Source organism: Lontra canadensis, unplaced genomic scaffold (assembly GCF_010015895.1).
Source record: "Lontra canadensis isolate GAN:19392208 unplaced genomic scaffold, GSC_riverotter_1.0 scaffold227, whole genome shotgun sequence".
Classification (NCBI taxonomy): Eukaryota; Metazoa; Chordata; class Mammalia; order Carnivora; family Mustelidae; genus Lontra; species Lontra canadensis.
The window spans coordinates 234,190-256,342 of NW_022631221.1; the positions used below are offsets into that span (position 1 = coordinate 234,190).

Here is a 22,153-nt window from a genome sequence, read left to right on the forward strand (position 1 = left end):
GATACTGAGTAACTCACTCCCCTCTCTGGGTCTTGGTCTCCTTTTATGTCCACTGGGTTACACCAATGCCTCGAGGTCCTGATTTCCTATGGTGCCGTCAGGCCCTGACAGCTCAGTCCACCAGCAACGAGCTGGATAAACTATGTGCCACTCACTCCGACATGGGCACTAAAACTCTTGGTTCCGTTATTTCGCAAATATAGGCCTGATCTCTCCAAAAGACTGACCATCCATGCAGGCAGACAGCAGGTTTCACAAGACTTTCCATCCTCTCAGAAACCTAACTAGCACCGGTGTAGACGGGTTCTCAAAAATGCTTGTCCAATAAATGGAACAAAGAGAGGCAGCAAGGAGAAGAAGGGAGACGAGCAGGCCCTGTCCAGGCTCCTGAGGAAAGGTGAGGGCCGAGAAGTACGCTGGGGACAGGCGTCCATAAGCGCAGACACATGATACGTGTACAGCTGGCTCTCCACGGGGTCACTGGCCTCCACCTTTAGAGTCAGGTCTAGCAACCCCTTCTTTAGTTCTCTATCCCATCAAGAGAAAGGGCATGCTGCTGATTTCAGGAAACTCCTAAACATGATCTGCATTCAAGAATTTCCAACTTCTTTGCTTTCAGATACTCTAAGCCTGAGACATTAACTGGGTCCAGGACTCCCAGGGCAGTTTCCTTGCCGGCTTTCAGAGGAGCCTGGTTAGTGCAGAAGCCGCCCTGTCCAAAGGGAAACAGCTAGGTTTAGGCCTCATCCTGAACCACACTGGGGTTTCATGTAAAGATATAGTTTAAAGTGACGGAGTCAATCCTGATATTCAACCCTTCAGGTTCCAAAAAAAGGTCAGGAAGTGGCAATTTCCCTCTACAGACGGCCCGCCACAGAGAAGCCCAAGTCACCTGCGAGGCAGCATGGCACTGTGGGTTATAAACACAGGCTTCAGAGCCAGATCCATCCGGCTTCAAATGCCAGCTCAGTCACGAAGCAACGGGAAAGTGACGTATGTTCTGGCCTCAGTTTCCTCATCGGTAAAGTAGGAATGGTAGTAACACCTACTTGTCATGATCCCTGTGAGGTTTAACTGAGATAGGGCAGGAGAACGATCACGCAGGAGAGGCATACTCCTGTTTCAAATGAAACTGCTGAACGCCCTGGAAGAGACCAGCTCCAATTTTCACTGTAATATGACCCCATACCTCCTTGCCACTCCTAGCCTTTCAGGAACATAGAAATTATAACAGAAGAACAGACCCCGCTCCCGCCTCCAACCAGCTGTCCTCCCTTTGATTTAGCACAGTCCTGTAGCCACAAATAATTTTGGAAACTCCAAACTATCAAGATTCACAAACAGTCAAAAGTCTCCTATACAGAGCCCAAAGCCCCAGCAGGAGCTGAGGGTGAGACCTTATTTTATAGGCTAGCCCCCCAAGTACTAGCTTCCTTTGCCCCCAGTACCCCATTATTAGAGAGGCTCACAATCCTTCCTCACTCCCCACAAGGCCCCCAAGCAGCTCCTAATTCATGCTCAGTGCAGACCACCTACCATCTGTGTAGTCCTCCGATGTGAGGGATAAAAGGCTTTGTATGTCACTGTTCTCTGAATCTGGGGCTTCTTTGTATGCCACTCGGCTGTTCCCTGAGCCAGCCACCCAGGAAGAGGTGGTTGCCTGATGCACCATCACAGTCTCAGAGCCTTGAGAACCCCAGGCTTCACACAGTCCAGACTGGCCCGGGGCCTCCTCCTCTCCGCTGGCAGAGGAACAGGCCCCCTGGTCCTGCAACTGCGGCTCCCTTGGCCCGTTCCTCCCACTGGGCCCAGACCCTTCTGACAGCACGATCTGCACCCTGGGGTCAGCAGGTGGCACGCAGTGACCGGAACTGCCGTACACAGCTTCCTCATAGGACGGGAGCGCAACCTGGACTCCATCCACCATGATGGACACCTGGTCGCCAGATACTCCCTGGTCGCGCCTGCAGCCAAAGGAAAAGACAGACGAAGAATTAAAACACATAACTAGATGCCACGGCACCAACAGCACCAACCATTTCTGAGCACGTACAGTGTGCCAGGCATACTATAAGTGCTTTATCCCACTGAACCGTCACCTGAGCCCTGTCGGGGAAAGATTCACTAAGAGTTCAGATGAGGCTCAGAGAAGTCAAGTAACCTGCCCAGTCACACAGCAGGTAAGGGAGGAAGCTGGGATGTGAATCCAGTTCCGTCTGCTCCCAGAGACTCTGTTCTTACCCTCTGGGCACAGGTACCCAGCCCTCTCGACCTGCACAGAAGCTAGGAATCTAGAGACCTAAAAATAACGCCATCATTCAGCACAGTTGTAGAAGTAAGAGCACAATGCCCACATTTATCTGTAGATATACTGTCTGAAGACTGGAAGTGGATATACTCTATGGCATGGGAATTAAAGCTCCAAAAAGCGGTTTTTAAAAAAAGGAGAGAGAAGAAACACTGTGAGACACTGGAGTTGAAATCTAAGGAATTTTGTTCTTTTGACTCAGTTACTTTGTCCTTTTTTAAAAAACTTAATTGTATGTAAATTATAACACAAACAACACACAAAAATAGAAAAAATATATAGCTTCTTGTTTTATCCCAGAGGTAACTGGAGTATAACCCCTACTAAGGTCAAGACAGAGAATGCTGCCAGCATCCCCAGACACCCTTGTTCCCACTGTCCCTCTGATCTCCTACCTCCTCACGCAGAAATTAATCACCATCCTAACTTTCACGAAAATCATTCCTTTGCTTTCTATCTCAATAGTTTTACTGCCTAAACATGAACCCTTCAAAACCGCAACTAAGTTCTGCATATTTTCGATCTTGATGTGAGTGGGACATATGATGAATGTGTGTGTACATGTGTACAGGTACACGTGCACATGTGTCTGGCTTCTTTTATTCAGCTTGATGTGTATGAGATTTATTCACTTTCTTGGGATCACTTTTTAATACACACACACTTTCCACCCCATCCCCCCACCCCCGATATTTTGAAAGTATGTTATTTTTTTGCTCATAAAACATTATTTGGCACAGTCCTCCCAAGAACATCTCCTATGTAACTGCACCATCATTACAGCCCTGAAATTGAACAACGGTCCAAGACTGTAATACACATTTTTCTAACTATCCCAAAAGAGATGTTTCAGCTGCTGTCTTGTCTGTTCTTTTTGAGGATCCAATTATGGATCATGCATTGCAGTTAGTCCTATTTCATCTCCTTTCTTCTAGAGTTTCTTTCATGACACTGACACTTTTTGTAGGGTCCAGGCTGGTTTCTCCTAGAATGTTCCACAATCTGGACTGAACTGTTTCCTTGGGATGGAGATCCCAAGTCAGTGTTTGCCTGGAACACTGAGTCATCTGTGATGCGTGTCCTTCTCAGTTCACTATGTCAGAGAAACAGAAGGTAAAAGGCTGGACTGTTATTATTAGCTCTGGATTTCCTCATCTGTACCTGCAAACAAAATCTGTGGCACCCAATTCAAATGGCGCAGACACTGTGAGGATGACAGAAGTGGTACTCAGAAATGCATGGAGGTTTCTGGAAGGAAGGGAAACTAATGGCAAGGGGGCAGAAAAAGCAGTGTGCATTCTGCTATGTGCTTAACTCCTGTTACTTATATGCTTTTTGTTTGTTTGCTTAAAACCTAGTGTGTGTGGGACGCCTGGGTGGCTCAGTTGGTTGGACGACTGCCTTCGGCTCAGGTCATGATCCTGGAGTCCCGGGATCGAGTCCCGCATCGGGCTCCTAGCTCCACGAGGAGTCTGCTTCTCTCTCTGACCTTCTCCTTGCTCATGCTTTCTCTCACTGTCTCTCTCTCAAATAAATAAATAAAATCTTAAAAAAACAAAACAAAACAAAACAAAAAACCTAGTGTGTGTACACAACAGCACAAAATTTAAACAGAGTCCCTATTAAAAACCAAATCATTCTTCTACTCAAGTCAGGAAAAATCAGCCCATTACTTTTAACACACTTACCAGATAACTACAGGAGGAAAATACTCCCTAATTTGAATGACTTGACCAGCAGATCAGCTTGACTTTATGTGGAAATACCTGATTCTTTCAAGTAAACAGTCCCCTCCAGATCCTCTTTATTTTACTAATTGTTTAACAACCTGCAGGGTTGTTAGCTGCAGGGTGCCTGGGGGCTCAATGGGTTAAGGCTAAACTGAGGCCTTCCGCTCCTGTTCCCAGGGTCCTGGGATTGAGCCCTAAATCAGGCTCCCAGCTCTGCGGACAGCCTGCTTCTTCCCCTGCCCCTCCCCCTACCTGTTCTCTCAATCTCTGTCTCTCTCAAATAAACAAATAAACTCTTGAAAAAAAAAAAAAATAGCTGCAACCTGCTCCCCCAAACAAAACATAAAAAGGAGAAAGAAAAATCACACCTAGAACATCAGGACTTAGCCTGGACCTGGCCTGTAAATTCCAGACCAGGAAGCATTTTATTTAAAACCATTTTGTTTGCTCCTCTGGGCCTGTGGATGGCGAAAGTGCCTGAGGAACGGCTGTGAGCGCACACAAACCAGTCTCAGGGGAAAGAGGGGCTGCCGGGCCACGCCAGGCAACCCCTGAGGCCAGGACAGCCCTGGAGAGGAGTCCCTCCTAAGGGATACACACAGGGTCAGCCCCTGACCATCTGCCACCCAGCCGCCATCTCATCTACCTAGTCTAGGATGACTTGTGGCTAATGCACTCATGGAAGAAGAAAAGTAACAAAGCAGGCAAAACTCCCCCATTTCTAGTGCAGTATTGTGCAGTGATTCCCAATCCTAGCTGCATGTTAGGACCACTGGGGAAGTTTAAAAAAAAAAACAAAAAAGCAAAAAAACACTAATGCCAGGCTCCCACTCCAAACCAAATTAATCAGAATGTCTGGGGGTAGGGGCCCAGGTGTTGGTATTTGTGTTTAACTCCCAGCAGATGCCCCTATGTGCAGGCAGGATTAGGAACTAGAGGGACAGGGCAGTGGCTCGCAAACATGAGTCCACATCAGAATCACCTGCAGCGCTTAAGAAACTCAGTTACTAGGTCTCAGCCCGAGTTTCTCATTCAGTTGGTCTGGGGTGGGGCCTGAAAATCTCCATGCCTAATACGTCCCCATGTGATGCCAATGCCACTGGAACCACACTTTGAGAACCACCAATGCAGGGCAAATGACGTGGTTCAGGGATTGGACATATTTAACTCTCCAGGCGGTCATCATCTAGAGGGATGACCTTGACTTAACCTCTCTGTGCCTCAGCTTCCTGATCTACAATGTTCCTGTGAGGATAAATCTAATGCGGGCAAAGTGATAAGCACAGGGCCAGCCACATCCAGGAGTCGAACGCACAGGAGGGCGTCCCCTTTCCCAGGGCACATATGGCAGAAGAGGCTGCTGGTCTCGAGAGCACCACTGTGCAGTCAGAGGCCAGACTCCGTGACTCGCCTCCCCCTGACCCCACCCCACAAGGGCTCACCTGCTGTGATGGAACGACTTCAGCTTCGGCTGCAGCAGCACAAACAGCACCACGAGGAGGAGAATGAGCGCCACGGAGCTGGCAGTGGAAGCCACTATGGACAGTGTGGGGACCCCCAGGGACGTGTGGGCATCTTTGTCTACAGAAATAAACCATCGTCAGGAGTATGTTATACCCAGGCCCAGAACACAAAATTCCCACAGCTGACCTCATCCAAGGTCCCCTGCCTGGTACCACAGCTCGGGCCACTTTAGAAGTTGACATGCGGAACAGTGTTTACATACAAGGAAAGGGGCCATTTCCCCATCCTGTTTCTAAATCTAAAATTCACTTCAGGGGCGCCTGGGTGGCTCAGTTGGTTGAGCGACTGCCTTCGGCTCAGGTCATGATCCCAGACTTCCAGGATCGAGTCCCGCACTGGGCTCCCAGTTCCTTGGGGAGTCTGCTTCTCCCTCCGACCTTCTCCTCTCTCATGCTCTCTCTCACTCATTCTCTCTCAAATAAATAAAATCTTTAAAATTCACTTCAGACCTGTGTGGGCCATCTCACGCCTAACTTCCCCAACCCCCCGAGATCTGGCCTTTATGAACCCCTTCTGAGGCTGTCCTCAGGACCATCAGGCTGGTGGACATCTACCACTTCCATGTCCCCGGCCTTCCACAGTCTGAGGTCCCGCCCATGTTTCCCGCACGTGGCAGGAAAACTAGTAAGAGCGGGGCTGTATAACCCCCTGTTCTAAGATCCTGTGACTTCGGCTGTAAATCTCAGGCTGGTCCCCAGCCTTCTCTGGGGTGTCATGGTCTTGGGGCCCGAGTGTGAAGCACAAAGATGGCTGTCTGACACGCTTTCCTGAAGGCAGCTGGAGTTTCCTGTCATGCACGACAGGCGGAGGCAGGAGGGGGAGAGGCCTTCTGTCCAGCTGGACTGTAGCTCTATAACAAAACAGTCCATTTCCATTCAAAGTAAAATAATATAAAAGAGACACTCCAGAAGGTGTTAGCAGAACATGGTCAAAGGTCACCAGCACTTGGCTGGGTGAACAGGAGATGCTGAGCATCAAAGGGACTTCACACAGCAGAACAGATGCCTCAGTAAAGCTCAGAGCCCCTCGGTGGCTCAGCTGAAATGCAGCAGGACACACACCAGCAACCCCAGATGTCCTGCACAAAGACATGAAATCCCAAGGAAGGGAGGCCGCAGGGCATCAAAGGAGCTATACTGCCCCATGGCACAGGTGCTCTGGAGGAAGTGGGCACCGCTGCCTGTCAGTTTACAGGAAGCAGAACCCCAGCAGCCCCCCTTCCCATCTGCCAGACTGACCCTCATTGAGGCGGCAGCTGATCTCCATGGCTGGCTTCCACTCTCCATTCTTACAGGTCAGGTACTTGTAGTCGCCTTTCAACATGTAGCCTTCGGCACACAGGTACTCAATGACGCTGCCCGCGTTCAGGGGGTCTCTGCAAGGCCGGGGGTGGCAGATGTAGCCACCATTCTCTGGCTCTGGGGGCAGCGAACACACTGCAAAGACAGAGAGAATGCACGGTGCTATAGTGCTGGGGTGTTCCAGTGGGAATCCCGTCCACGACGGTGAGCCGGATAGTTCCACAGGAGGAACCAAGAGCCATTCCCTTGGAAAGGCTGTTGGCCAAACTCTGGAAATTCAGGTTGCCAAGGACACAGGGAAGCACGCTGGCCAAAGGGAAAGTCTGGCTGCTTGCAACATTGCCCCTTTCCCTTGGCACGTGCCTGGAGAGGACTGCATCCATAAGGGAGTGACAGACTCTGACAAAGTTGTGAACTCACAGAGATCTAGCACATAATATGGTTTTGATAAAACCTACTGGGACACACAAAGAATCAGAGTGAAAGGTGGTAAAATACGGTCAGCCTGGGCAGGAGACACATTACCCCTGTTTCCAGCATCAATACGAGCGAGGAGTCCACTGTGTGATAAAAATGTGCCTTCATGGCCTGAGAGGGGATATCTGATGGATTCCTGGGCCCCCTCTCAAGCCCCCACCTTCTGACTGGAGGAGTCACTGCCAGCACTTGTCTCTGTCCCACAGTAAAAGCCACATGTTTTGTTCAGGGAGGACTACTTAGCTTTAGAAATACCTTCCCCTCCCATCTTGTTTATGCTGACAGCTCCAGGAGAAGGGAATCATCACACCCTTTGTGGATGAGCACACTGGCCCACAGAAGCTGAAGGACTTGTAGCCAAGCATAAGGCAGTGTGTAAGGGCAGACCTACCCAGTCGACTCTGTCAGAGCAGCTGGAGAAGAAGGGGACTCTGATGCCATGGCCTGCCCTTCCAATCCTGGAGAGATGCTACAGAATGGATTGGGGGGTGTCCCTAGCTATAATAGGAGGGACACAGCAGGGGCACAAAAGGAAGTGCTGTTTGGAAGGCTGGCCTGCGGGAGAAGATGTGCAGGCAGGATGGCCGGGTACCATGAACTTCAACTTTCCAAAAGCCATACTAATACAAGAAAGATAAAGGGGGGGCGCCAGGGTGGCTCAGTGGGTTAAGCCTCTGCCTTCAGGTCATGATCTCAGGGTCCTGGGATTAGGCCCCGCATTGGGCTCTATGCTCAGCAGAGAGCCTGCTTCCCCCTCTCTGCCAGCCTATCTGCCTACTTGTGATCGCTCTCTGTCAAATAAATAAATAAAAATATTTTTTAAATGCTTAAAAAAAAAAGATAGAGGTTTCCAAAGTACATCTGATTTTGCTGACGGATACCCTGCCCCTATCCTGACTATCACAAGAACATCGGTATGAAAATAAGAACTGCTGGTTTTTCTGGGTTTTTTTTTCCCCACTTCCTCTAACAGACCTGGAGTCTGACTGTGTCCCATCCTGTTCACTGGCCTGCCCACCGCTCCCTCGCACACAGATGCCCTCACAGTCTCTCACCAAATACCACTTCCCTTCAACCTGCAAACTGCTAGTAAGCAAACTGACTGCCAGCCAGGCGTGGGGGTGGGGGGTGGTCACGTCAAAGAAGAGCTGATAGCTCCCTGCCTACAAGTGGCTTATTGCTGAGGTGGGGAGAAAAGACTCATTTGCAAAGATTCACTAGAAGACAAGGCCGGGGTGGGTGGCCCGGGGATCCACAGGAGAGGTGTGGACAGCTTCTCTGTTCTCTGAAACTAACAGATGAGACTAAATAAACCAGGGACACGCCTTCTCCAGATTCTTCCCACGCCACCCACCTCACCCACCTCACCCAAAGTCTTGAACAGGAGGAGGACAGACCCACCACACTCCTTCTGATGCCTCCTCCAACTCTAGCCAACTGGTTCAAAGAAGCTGGCCAACTGGATTTCCAAAGAAACCTCTACAAATGGCTTTACTCTTTACATTTTCCTTCTTTTGTTCAGGGCAACAAGCCTGCCACAGATCCCAGGCTCTCCTAGCACTGTGTCTAATTGGGGCATTTCCGAAGCATAATTAAAGCTGAGCACTGCAGGGCAGCTCCGTGAAGCAGGCAGGACCCACTCACAGGTCCAGCACGCTGGGAAAGGTGGTCTCAGAGGAAGAACGGCTCATTCTGAAGCCATTCCAGCTTTGCTGATATTCCTGCCCATAAAGCCCACATCTGCACGAATCTTTGCGAGGAACCCTGGAGACCACCGAGCACTCATTGGATCAGCGAAAAAGAATGAGGTCTACAATGAAGTGACTTGCAATTTCATTTCATTTCAATTCAACTAGTATTTATTATTACGTAGAGGTCATTGTGCTACACTCTGAAAAAGGTTAAAAAAGATAAGCACTTCAGGTACCTGGAGCCAAATAAGGATATGACAAGTATACACATATATTTTAAAAGTTGTTTTCTTTATGGCTTCTGGGTTTTGTGTCTAAAGGACATTTTCCCCTCTCTGAGGTTATATGCGTACCCCTCAGTGTTTTTTTAGAGTGGGTCTTTGTTATGTAAATAATAATTTTACAAGGAAAAAAAATCGTAGGAAATACATACACATGATATGTAAACCCTCTCCTGCCTCTGAGTCACTCAGTTCCTCTCTTTGAAGGCACTGCACCCATTTCTTTCATATTCTTCCAAAGATACTCCACAAACAGATATTCTAATACACCTCAAAGAACATGATTAGTGCCACAAGACAGGGAGCACAATGCAGGAGAGAACACATCTTACACGGGATAGAGTAGATGAGGTTCAGGAAGGGGGCAGCATTTCAAGCGGAGCTTTATCTCATCAGAAGAAGGTTTAAGCAAATGCAGAGAGATAGGAAAGTAAAGGTAAAGCCTAGATAATATCAAGCAGCCCTAGTTAGCTAGGTTGCATAATACAACAAAATCCAGAAAAAAGTGACAAGCAATGAAACCATCTTGCAGAGGGCCTTGACTGCAACAGGTGTTTGTACTATGTTCAAAGGACAAAGGGAGTTTTGAGGGGTCTTGAGAGGGCAGAATTACAAGAGAAGCTGAATCTGATCAAAGACCGACAGAGCTTGAGGGAGCCTTAGAGTAAGTCAACAGTAGAGCAATGCTAGCATGGTAAGGTTAAGTGCACGCACTTATTTTATGTTTCCTATGACGGTCAGACAAAGGCGACAAGCTAAATGCATCGGGCTCAGCATTGCAAAGAGGCTGTCCCGGGTCCAAGGAAGTAAGGAGGCTGCAGAAGTAAAAACGAAAAGGGGTGGGTAGGTGGAGGCAAGGTCATTTTAAGACACCAGGAACACAAGAAAAAAATATTGCCCTGCTGCCCAGTCAAACATCAGAGCAGGAGAGTCATGGCAAAGAGCAGAGGTTCCAGAGGACCCTCTCAGTGATGCCAGGGTTAACAAGAAAGGGAAGAACATCAGGAAGAGCAAATAATCATCCAGAGTCTTCTGGAAGCCACCCTTCTGGGCAGGAGGCTGACTTACTCTATGCATCAGGCTCTCTCTCTAACAACCCTTGGTCCACAGAAGGAATTTCAAGCTCTGTTCTCAACCGCAAGAAGACAATGAACTCATCTGATTTGGCAAAGCTGCGTAATTTTTAAAAGAGCAAGAAAGCCAGAAGATAGAAATTTTACAGGAAAAAAATCAATTAATTCTCCTTAGCTTCCTTCTCTGCTTTCCATTATCTCCTACAGCCACTTAGGCCTCCAGTGAGCACAGGAAGCAGAGAGGTAATTCTTCAGGGGCTGCAGAGTGCCTGGCGCACAGTAGTCATTCAGGGAAAGGCCATCCAACCGGCTGGGGAGGGGACAGATGCTGTAGACGCAGAGGAAGCTGGCTGATCTTCCACTCCAAGTCACTGTAGCCTCAAACACTCGGTAGAAAACAAGAACCCTCCATCAGCCCTTCTAAATGGGTTTTGTTTTTGTTGTTGTGGGGACCAGCCTCTTAGGAGGAGGAGGAAGAGGCAATAAACAAAGCAAACTCTGTAAGATTCTGTAACAAGCAAATCAAAGAGAGCTCCAGGGAGGGGCCTAGGATCAAACTGTTCAGTTTAACAAACTGAACAAGCACTTGAGCCCCTGCAAAGGGCAGTGTAGGGAGGAAGCAGCACTACCGCCAGCCTGAGGAGGGGAAAAAGACATGCATTTTAAGAAGACTCAACAAAAGAGGTTTCTGGCTGATGGCAGTTCTCAAGAAAACATCCTACTCCCAAACACTGGGACTGAGGGCTTAAGAAACTGTCGGTGTTCACTTCCAGGTTTGAAATAATGCTTTAGACTAAATCAGAGGAGTAACATTGAGAATAAAATTGAGCACAGAGAAGTAGCTGCTTAATCAAGGTATCCAAAGAAAGGATGGCCAGAGAAAAGTTTTCCTGGGAATTCAGGGGACAAGAAAAAGGCTGCCCCAAACCCAGCACACAAACCCAGCAGCTGCAATCATCAGGGACACCACTCGAAGCAGTACTGTAAATGTCCCTATTTGGTTGTGATTCCATCAAAGGACTGGAGCTCGCCTCTCCCCACAAGCCACCCTAGGAGGGTCACCCATGTCACAGGACCATGTGACAGCCTTTTGTGACCCACAAAAGGTTTATAATTTAGAGAAGACAGACTCACATGTATCCAACTCTAATGTAAATCAAAGAAGGAAGTGTTAAAAGGTTAGCTTTTCTACTAGCCTGACACCTCTTACTCATCCGAGCACTGGTGGCAACCGGAGGAAGGTGAGACCCCAGGGCAAAGAGAAACAGGATCAAAAAAATAAGGAGGGGAGGAAGGACCAGATGGACACCACATATCTAGCACAGCACTGTCCAACAGAAATATAATGTAGCCACATAGGAAATTAAAAATTTTCTGCTGGCCACATTGAAAAAGTAAAAGGAAACACATGAAATGAATTTTAATAATCTATTTTATTTAACCTACTATATAAAAAATACATTAGTGATTACATCTCAACATGTGATCGATACACAAATATATTAATGAGATATTTAATTTTTTTTCATTATTAAGTCCACACTTACAGCCCATCTCAAGTCAGACTAGCCACACTTCAAGCTCTCAGTAGCCATATGGGGCTGGGAGCCTGTACGGCAGAGATCGTGGAGGAGAGTCTGTGTCTGAGAGTCAGAGGAGATGTCTGGGGATGGGAACGCTGTGGGGAGGGTCCAGAGCCACGCGCCAGGGTAGGAGATAAGAGGTGATGCAGCAGATATGAAGGAAGCCCTGGGTACTGAGGAGCCGGAGAAAAATCAAGGCAAAAACAGACAAAAAGGTGTTGAGATGTGCAGTCTGGTGTTTTGTTTTTTTTTTTTTCTTTTTTGACATAAAACAAGGAAAGTAATAATTACTGCAAACAGATAGCCTATTACATGTGCCACGCACTCTTGTGAGCTGTCTCTTAACATGAAGCAGGTGCTATATTATTTCCTAAGAACAATGGGGCTCAGCTGAGTTGAGAAATCTGCCACAGATCACACATTTGTAAATGACTCTCATTCCTGCGTGCCGTACTGCGGCTTGTCCCGACACACTAAGCCCAAGCTTCTGGAACGTTCTGCTACTCTGTATGTGATGGGACAAGTCATCCTATAGTGTGAAAAGGCTAGCTCACACAGAGGTGCCATGAAAACCTCCCAAGAAAGCTGGGAGTGGACATTCAGGACAAATGTAGAGGCAGGGGTGGGGGGCTAGTGATCACATCTGACTATAGTTAAAAGCTTTCTTCTGAGGCCGCCTTTAAACACCTCAGTACTAACATTTATTGACCAACTACTAAATGCCAAGCACCAGTCCAAACACTTTACATATGTAACTCATTTAAGTTTCACAAAGACCCTGTAAGAAACATAATTACTATACAGATTATTGGATGAGTAAATTGAGAGAAGTTAAGAAACTTGTTCAAGGGCACCAAGCAGAAAGATGCAGAGTCAGGATTTGAACCCAGGAAGGCTGACTTCCCTTTGCACGACACCAGGCAGAAACAGGGGGTCTCTGAGCCCAGCTTCTCCTCCCATACCCACATCCTGGAAAGGGAGCTCAGTGACAAAGACAATTTGGGTACTGCCTGTGGACAGTGGGCTCTATGACACAACAGGACTGAACCAGATGTCCTCTGAGGTCTCTTCTGACATTTGCAAACTTGTCTGAAGTTGGCTGAGTGGCTGGCCCCACCCCTACCCAAGATTCCTTTGTCAAAGTCCTGTAGCCGGGGTGGTTTTCAGTCAAGCATGAGGTGTGAGATGCTTCTCCCGAAGAAACCTCTGCACCCCTCCGGGCAGATTCCTGCCTCGGGTGTGTAGTGGGAACAGGAAAACAGCAAGAGGAGTTCTCTTACTCAAGTGATACCCAAGGGCTGCTTCTGTCCCTGGCATCCCCCAGCTTTCTGCCTTCCTGACCCCCCCAGCAAACAGTCAAAAGTCTCAAACGACGGCAGCGAGAGGGAAGAGACAATTTCTCATGCCATTTGCAACCTTCCTCTCCTGAAAGACAAACCTTCTCAGCACTCAGACAGGAAGCCATTGTCCAGCTGGGATCCCTTTTCTCACGAGAACTTCCCACACGCTGGGGGAGGGCCAGACTGCCACAGCTCAGGCCTTTCTCAGGGTGTGGCCCTAGGGCTGGGGCACCGGAGAGAAGGGGGGACCCACCCATGGTTTAGGCTGCCTCTACTGCTCCTCCCAGGCCCCCACCCCCATTTTCCCCAACAGAGGCCTAGGAAAGTGGGACTGGTTTCAGAGTCTGTCAGTCTTGTCAGTCTGGGTCCCTCCCCACCTCTCTCTCTCCCTCCACCTCACAGGAAAGGGGAGATGCAAGCCATGGGTTCAGAGCCAGTGAGGAGGACCATCTTCACGGCACCCTGCTGCAGAGAGGAAACTCCTAGAACCTGGAAGCAGCCAGCAAAGCCCTCAGTTTTGAAAGAAGGGCTGTTTCTCTCCCCTGCAGGGAACCCTGACCTGAAAGCACATGCATCATCTGGAACCCCACCCATCGTTGGAGATTGAGTCCCAAGTCACCAGCTCCAGAAAACCATTCCAAAGAGCACTGCCAGGGAGAACAGAGCAGCACAGGGTAGCGCTCACCAGCACAGGTCTAGAATGAGAGCACTGGAGTAACACTGCTAACCGTTACCCCTGTGTGGGCTGGGCCCCATCTTCTCATTCCTGTGCCCTTGCTAAGTAAGTAAAGTAGGGATCCTAAAGCACAGTGTCTACCTACAGGGCGGTTGTGCGCGTGAGTCACAAGTACACAGGTAAAGCGCCTGGTACCTGGTACCAGGTCTGTCATATACTTAGTGCTCAACAAACAGCAGCTTTATTATTCCTCCTTTGTGTTCCCATAACACCTGCATTCTTCTCTACCAACTGTCACCGTGTGGTTGGCTCTGCAACAATCACCTTCTTACAGGTTAGTCCCCCGCCCCCACACCTACCCACCCAAGCACCCGGGGAAGTATTTGTTCTGCTCATTTCTTATACCCAGATCTTGGCACAAAATCTGGAGGACAGAAGATGCTTGGTAGAAAACTGCTTTGACTGTGTGGGAAAAATTCTGCCCAAATTTCAAGGCACTGTCATGTTCCTGATTTGACATGAGGCAAGGACAAGTAACAGCCAAGAGAAGCCCCCTGCAAGGTACAGCTCATGTTCTCAAAATCGGGTATGAAAACATCCTCCTGACCTGACAGGATCAGGGCCAGGACAGGGCAGAGCCTGGTCTTGGATGTTAGCCAGAAGAGTTTCGGTTTGACCCAGGGGCCCAATCTGCAACCCTGTCAACGGCCTGAACTGTTTTGAGTATTACTACTCCTTGACAGTCATTCCCACCCGCAAGTAGTGTTTAAGAGGAAGGATAAAAATGCGACCTAAACGATACTCGCATGATGTCTGGCACATATCAGGAACTGATAAACTTTACATTCATTTTCACATAGCAAACCAGACCTTTACTTCTGGTTTTTGGAATGGGGTAGGGCAAAGGCTTTGGCAAAAATAAGAAAACAGGTTGTTGGAGGGCTGTCTGGCTATCTGGAGACAGGACAGGCTGAGAATAGAGCAGGATGAGCCCTTGGTCAGGGTGGGGGGTGCTGCTTTGCTTTCCCCTTGCTCCAGCTCAGTGACACCAGCCCCTTTCCCCACTTGCCTTCTCAGCAGAGCAGTCTGGGCTGCTCTCTTGACTGACAAATGGCCTCCATATGGCCTGTTACCCTTTTACCTCCTCCCATTCTTGCAGCTCAGGGACTCAGGGGAACAGGCTGCCAGCTATGGCTGTGCCCCCACCACTCCCCCTCCTACTGTCATGAGTGCTAAAGGAAGGGCAGCCAGGAGGACCACTGGCCTTCATCCTATTCCCTCCAGGCCTGGAGCATCACCCAGTGCAGTGACCTACAGAGCAAAGCCCACATGACAGTGGGATGACAGCAGAGCTGGCAAGCCAAGCCATTCCATGTGCATGAACAAATGTTACTACGCATCCCTTGACAGTGGTAGTGATGAAAGGGTTAAGGGAAAGAAGATGATGTTTATTTTTCTTTTTTTTCACCAACTGCTACTTCCTGGTCTCACCTCCTTCACCCTACCATCTAACTAAGTTGTACATGTTTTTGCTCTCCCCGCTCAGAATCCCCCATCTCCAAGAGGATGCAGGCTAGTCCTCTGGAGGAAGGTCCCCGTCTGCTGCCTAGCGCACTGTTCAGCTCCAGAAGGGTCACTGATAAGCAGGTGATAATTAGCACTCTGGCTTGGAGTCTGAAGCAAGGCTGGACTCAGGCGCGAAGATCAGAGTTGGGGTTTCATTTCCAACTCTACTCGTAACTCCTAATGCCAAGGCCAGTGCCAAGCATATGCAGTAGGCCCTCAAGAAACATAAATTTAAATTTAAGACAGATTTAATGATTTCTATTGTCCAGCAGGGTGGAAGTAGAAGAGAGGAGGAGATTGAACATGTACCACCAGCTGCCATCCTGGGCACTTTAAAGCTGCCATCCCATTTAATTCTCCCGTCCTACCAGGAAGGTGGTAGAATACTCAGTTTGCTCAGATAAAGAAACGGAAGCTTTGGGGGCACCTGGGTGGCTCACTTGTTAAGCGGCTGCCTTCAGCTCAGGTCATGATCCCAGAGTCCTGGGATCAAGCCCCGCATCAGGCTCCCTGCTCAGCGGGAAGCCTGCTTCTTCCTCTCCCACTCCTTCTGCTTGTGTTCACTCTCTTGCTCACTGTATCTCTGTCAAATAATAAATAAAATCTTAAAAAAAAAAAAAAAAAGAAAGAAACGGAAGCTTTGAAGACTTTAGTAATGTCTGAGGTTACCTGGCTACTAAGCATTACAAGTCTGGATTCAAACTCTAGTTTGCCCTTCTCCCTCTTACACAGAAGTTCCTTGATTACAGATGTGAGGAGAAAAAATTTACCCCAAGACCTACAAAGGTATAACACGGGGTGGGGTAGGACTGACAAAAGTTGCAGTGTCCTGTCTGGATAAGAATGTGAACAGGCGAGTTTACCTGTGCCCAGAGGACTCAGCTCAAATCTCAAGTGGACCCACATTTTTCAGGAAGAGTGGAGGGGAGGGGGGGAGACAGTTTCCTTCACTAACCCTTGAGAGTGACAAACAAGCTATTTAGGGACTGCCGTTACCAAAGGTGCAAGAGGAGAATGTATGGGGGCATTTTCAGCTAAGAATGCAGTCTTCCTAGAAGGATGTATGAAAGGAAAGTTGTCACTAAACGCAGAATGGGGAGGTGAATTAGAATTAGACAGTGGGCTGATTTCTGGGCCAGCTCCTGGAACACAAAGGGTCACTGGGGCATTTCTGCCAAAGCGCCAAATAATCAGCCTCTGCCACGTGCCACCAAACAGTGACTCGGGCAGTGTTCTGCTTCTCCAAGGTGCTCAAAAGAAACCTGTTACTCACTGAGGCCCTACCCAACTTCAAAGAATAAAAGGAAAGAATCAGTATCAACTCTGACTACAGATGGTGACAGAGAGCAGGTGTGGACTCAATGAACCAACAAAACACCATAGTTCCCTGAAAACCACTCACCAGTAACTGAGGGGCAAAGATTTGAATGGTCTTTCTGAAGAAAGATGTGACTGGGTCTCCTCATGACATATAAGGTGTAACTTACAGACTTGAGTCTGAGTTGTAAACATGAATTAAGGGAAATTCCACCGAAGCGGACTCAGAAGGGAGGACAGAATGGACAGCCAGACCACTCAATGTCCACTACCCAAAGAACTATCAGTCACAGACCTCTAGCAGAGCATCTCAGTGGGAAGAATCGTCATTTATAGGCCCCAAGAGGGAAATATGCATACTGCATCTCCTACAAGAAACTGATGACCCCACAACTCAGTCAATGAGAAATCGTCATCACCATGAACTGCTGCTTTTCTCCAACGGACTGTGGTTCAAAACAACCCCTCCCAACTTCCTCCTCCATAAAATAAAGTTCCTCTATTTTGTCTGTTGGACTTATCTCTATGGTTTTGTCATAGTTTGCGTGTCCCGAATTGCAATTCTCTGCTATTCCTAAGTAAACCCATCTCTGCTGGTAAAACAAAGGACTTTTATTTTTAAGGTTAACAAAGGCATGCCATGAAGTAAGTCTTGTACATTCTGTGGGGGCTCAAGTTGGGCCTGACTTTACCATAAGACAGGGACCGGAAATACAAAAGGAAAAGGTTTTTTTATTTGTTGCTGTTGTTGTTGCTGTTGTTTAGGACGAGTGGGGGTAATGAAGCTCTTACAACCTTTGAACCAACAGGTATAAGGCACACGGTGACAATGGGCATAGGCAGATGGGAATCCACAGTTATAAAGTCCACTGATCTGGGTATTCTTCCTCCTCTGTCTTGTGGGGGACGGGATTCTCTTCTTGAAACACTTGATCTTAAACCACTCTCTCTCACATGGCTACCACAGAAAACGCAGCTTATCAAGACTTCTTGATTTCCTTTGTACCTCCTAGAAAGTGAACTTACCACCCTGTGCCACCATCAGCTGATCAAAGATAATGAGGAGTCAAACTCTCCCAAGGGTTTTTGCTGTTGTTGTTGTTCTTCTCTACCTTTTAACATTTGGGTCTTTCTAAAATTCTGGACCAGAGGGGGCCACTGAGGTCAATGGAGAGGTGGCCTGCCACAGGGTACTCTGTTCCTTCTCCCAAGCACGGGAGGCAAATCCTTCGCAATTGCTTTTCTCTGAGGCCTATTTATGCCTCTTTTAAGAAACTTTAAAAACAGCGGGAATCCATTAAAATCCACTGTGAGGTCCAAGGCAGGGCACATGGCTCTCAAGGCGCTTTTCCAGAAGACTGGGACTTGCCTCCCCTTTGATTTAGCCTGTGTATTTACCATCCTGGCTCCAGCACAGTGTGGAAACTCCTAAATCACTAAGCAGAGCATCCTCAGAACAGATTAGTAAAGGCTGGGCCCAGACCAGGTCAGAGTCACAGTAGGATGTCAACTGTGCTCTTACTAATCATGCTGAGGCCTGTGCTCCTGTCACCAGTCCCCCACCGCCCCGCCTCTCCTGTCTTTGGACCCCTGACTCTGCCAAGTCATTTCTGACTAACCAGTCCAAGATCCCTGGTCAGAACACATTGCCTGTTGCAGCCTCACCCATTCTATGTGTTAGTAGGTAATTATGTCCAGATGTCACACAGGTCAACAGAAAATACCCTTTAACTTTTTGTCTTCCAAAAAGCGGGTTTAATAACTTTCACCCAGAAGAGAGTGAAAAACATTTACAAGTGTTGATTCTTAATCTCCCTGGGTTTCACTTTCCTAATAGGAATTACACTTCAGTAATTCAACAAATATCTATTAAACACCTACCTACCAAGGTGCCAGATTGGTGCCAGAAATTCAAGAGTAAATAATACATGGTTCTGTCCCTGAAGACTTTAGACTCTTTGAGGACATCGATAAGGATCCCCAACCAGGTAATAGTAATATTTGCTCTGCTTATCTCCTAGAGTTCATATAAGGATTACATTTATCCATTCATTCTTTCCACAAGTCTTTACTAAGTCCCAAAGCACTATTGCAGGCAAGGGGAGAAGGAGCGGGGCAGATGAAAAACACATAGACTCCCCTCTCTGAAAGCTTACTCTCTAGTACGTAACCATAATGGACACACATTAGAAATCAACATGGCATAGGACAGGAAGTTCTGAAGAAGGACTAATCTAATGAGGAAAAGATCAGAAAGGATGCAACAAATGGTATTAGACTCTGACTTTTGGGGCAAGCAGGATTATGACCATGGGAATAAAGGAGAGCAGGAAGAACATCTAAGGGGGAGATGAGAGCACCATCACAGGCAGAGAAGCAAGAAGAGGTCTGTATGGAAAGCAGCAGAAGCTCCCATGTTTAACCGGAGACAGCTGACATTTAGAAAATCAGGCCAGCACCACAACAGGGAAGATCCTGAATACAAAGCTGAGAAATAAAAAATACTGGGTTCCCTTTCCATAAAATGAGATTTTAAGGACCCTTCCAGTTCTAAAATGCAAAGTGATGTTGCTAATAATAAAATGAAAGCCTGCTCTCTAGAACTAATCCAGCAGAAGAAGCCAGCCATATAAATGTAACTGCCTCCTCTCGAAATTATTTTTCAACGGAGCAGGGTATGCTGGTGTGGTGGAGTCGGGACAGGGAAGGACAGAGAGGAAAACCATGTGAGTTTTCTGGTGCAGATTCATCATGCTGCCTAAGTTTGCCTAGATATATGTGCGGGGGGGGGGGGCGCGGAGAGAGAATGCAAGGAAAAAAATGGAGGGATTGGAGCAGAGAAAAGGAACACAAAGGTGTCAGTTTCTTTCCCAGGTTCACTCACATGGCAGCAGATGGCCTATCCACAGAGGAGTGGATCTCAGAAAGCAGCTGCTCCCAGGTCCTGATTCTAACAGCTGGGGTTACAGGACCTCTTTGCACAGGCTGCATGCTAGAAATCAATGGGCTCCATTGTGCCTTCATGCATGCGCTCTCATGTCCAGGCTAATGCCCTATGCCTGCCTGGAACAGAGGACTGGGAAAAATAACACTCGCTTTGGAAGCCGGTTCTTGCAAATTAATGGAAAGACAGTATTATAAAGTTCAATTTTATTTAAATTACCTTGACTTTGCTAGGAAACTACTGAGATGCTAACTATTTGAGAGATAAAGGACTTGCCCATAAAAGGGTCAATGGGTCAATGAGGGGGGCAGGAGGGATAGATTATAAGTGGAGGAAAGTCACAACTGCCTCTGATCTCCTCTTCTTCCTGCCTGACATGCACGAAGGAATCTGGCTCTCCCATACCAACCAAAAAGCAGGCAGGGTGTTTCATGTACGAGAAAAGGGGATAAAAATCCATAAAACCATGTGTGTGTACACAGAGGAGCGTAAGTGTACGATTACATAATTAGGCACATTAAAGTATTTATACTGCTGAGACGAAAAGCCCCTACTCAAAGGCATTCCACCAAAGTTGAAAGGGGAAAAAGAAAATAGAAAATAAAGCATCTAATTGCAATCTTCCACAAAGCTAGACATCCCCAGCTGGTGCCACAGCTGAATTCTCTTAATTAACATGTTGTAATGGCAAGTATGAAAGACACTGTATGCTTACCAACTCCATGCTGTGGCCAGCCAGCCATGGGAGAAGCCTGCAACGCTGTGGTAATTAAAGAGTTTTTCTCTTTCTACTATAGTGCACTGAGGTGGGGTGTCGCTTATACTGCTTCAAGCACACACGTGCAACTCCACACGGAAAGAGAGAGAGGCGGAGACTGGAGAATATGAAAAAGCTCACAGCCTAGGAGCTAGCTGGTTTATTCTGGTGGTGGTTTTCTTCTTACCTCCACCCGGCCCCCTAAACTTGGGGCTTTTCCAGTGAGAGGAGGCTGGCAATGTTTAAGCAGCCAGGTCTTTTAAAATAGAAGCCTACCTGACAGCTTAAAATCATAATGTATCTAAATGGAAAAGAGACGGTGGACATTAGCATATAAATGAATACAATGAGGGGGTAAAGGCATTAATACATCAGAGAGTAGGTCAACACAGAATGGATTCTAAAGGACGGACTCTCAGTTCTGGAAGGGATGGAAGGGCCTTGCGCCCTTACAGAGAAGCTTTTATTTTTGCATAACTCTTTGTTATTCCAGAAGCTGGCTATAGGAAGTCCCCCCATTTCCCTGAAAGGGCCCCCGAAAGTCAAATAAGAGGTTTACATGTATTGTAAGGAAGTCATGTCCTCAGAGCCAAACAAGATTGTAAAATGCCTAATTATACTCTGCCTTTAGATACGATCTTGGTCAATACAGTTTGGCAGTTTTATATATTATTCTTTAATTCTGCTTATTCGTCTTCACAATTACGCAGGGCTGTTGACTCAGTCAGCAAGTGTTCACCTGACATGAACAATTCCCCCCCTTCTGGCATGCCCACTGAATTTTCAAAAGCTTTTCCTCAATTATATCAATGTTAGAAGAGCTACCCTTCTTCTAACTACAATTAGCAATCAATGTCTTTTTTCCATTTTCAACTCACCCTTGCAAAATAAAGGTCCAAAACACTCAAGGTCCCACTCCAGCATACATGGCTGCACAGTTGGGGCCGGCTCAGGGCACAGCACTCAGGGCACACGCTCAGGGTACGTACGTGCTCAGGGCACGGCACTCAGGGCACGTAGCCACAACCCGCGGCTGCTCAAGAGTTTCTTCCTCAACTGCTGCACAAAAGTCCAAATTCATCACACAAAGGTAACTGGTGTCAGCTTCCAACAGACCAAAGAACAGGTTGTGCCAAAGACAAATGTTTAAAAGCTGGTGGCTCAGTGTTGCTTTAGAATCATCTCACAAGGAGTCAAATTTGCATTCTTTGCCTCCTTGTTCCCCTGGTCCCAGAGGCCCACAATCATATCAGTGAACTCAGAGAAAGTAAATTCTTAGGTAGGCCCAGATACAAATGAGAAGTGTGTCTAGGATCCAGGCTCTCTGGGCCCAGCAACACACACACCTGCATTCTACAAAGAAGCCAGGGCTGCATATCCAAGGCGGAGGTCTGCGCCTCACCAGAGTTAGTCGCGCTCATCAGCACCTGCCCCAAGCCTGTTCCTCAGGATGACAGCTCATCCCGGGCTTCCCCAGCCTCTGTGCGTTGTTGAGAGAAAACGCTTGTCGCACATGCAATCAGGGAGCCTTACAATCTTGGCAGATGTCTCTGGCCAGACCCTGCAGTGGAACAAGTTAGTAGAA

At 47.7% G+C, this 22,153-nt stretch overlaps 1 protein-coding gene across 4 annotated transcripts in view; it reads right to left on the bottom strand.

Annotated features, from left to right (window-relative positions):
* The window catches only part of SUSD6 (sushi domain containing 6), an 89,886-nt gene that overhangs the window by 1,101 nt on the left and 66,632 nt on the right, over positions 1-22,153 (bottom strand). For 2 of the 4 annotated variants that reach the window (XM_032849404.1, XM_032849405.1), the window contains exons 3-5: positions 6,801-6,998; positions 5,481-5,619; positions 1,537-1,964 (exon numbers count right to left, since the gene is read on the bottom strand). In XM_032849404.1, coding sequence (XP_032705295.1) covers positions 1,537-1,964; positions 5,481-5,619; positions 6,801-6,998 — 765 coding nt within the window. Of the gene's footprint in view, positions 1-1,536; positions 1,965-5,480; positions 5,620-6,800; positions 6,999-14,790; positions 14,982-20,526; positions 20,870-22,153 lie in introns of those variants that run through there. The other 2 variants (XM_032849406.1, XM_032849407.1) reach the window with 2 other exon arrangements.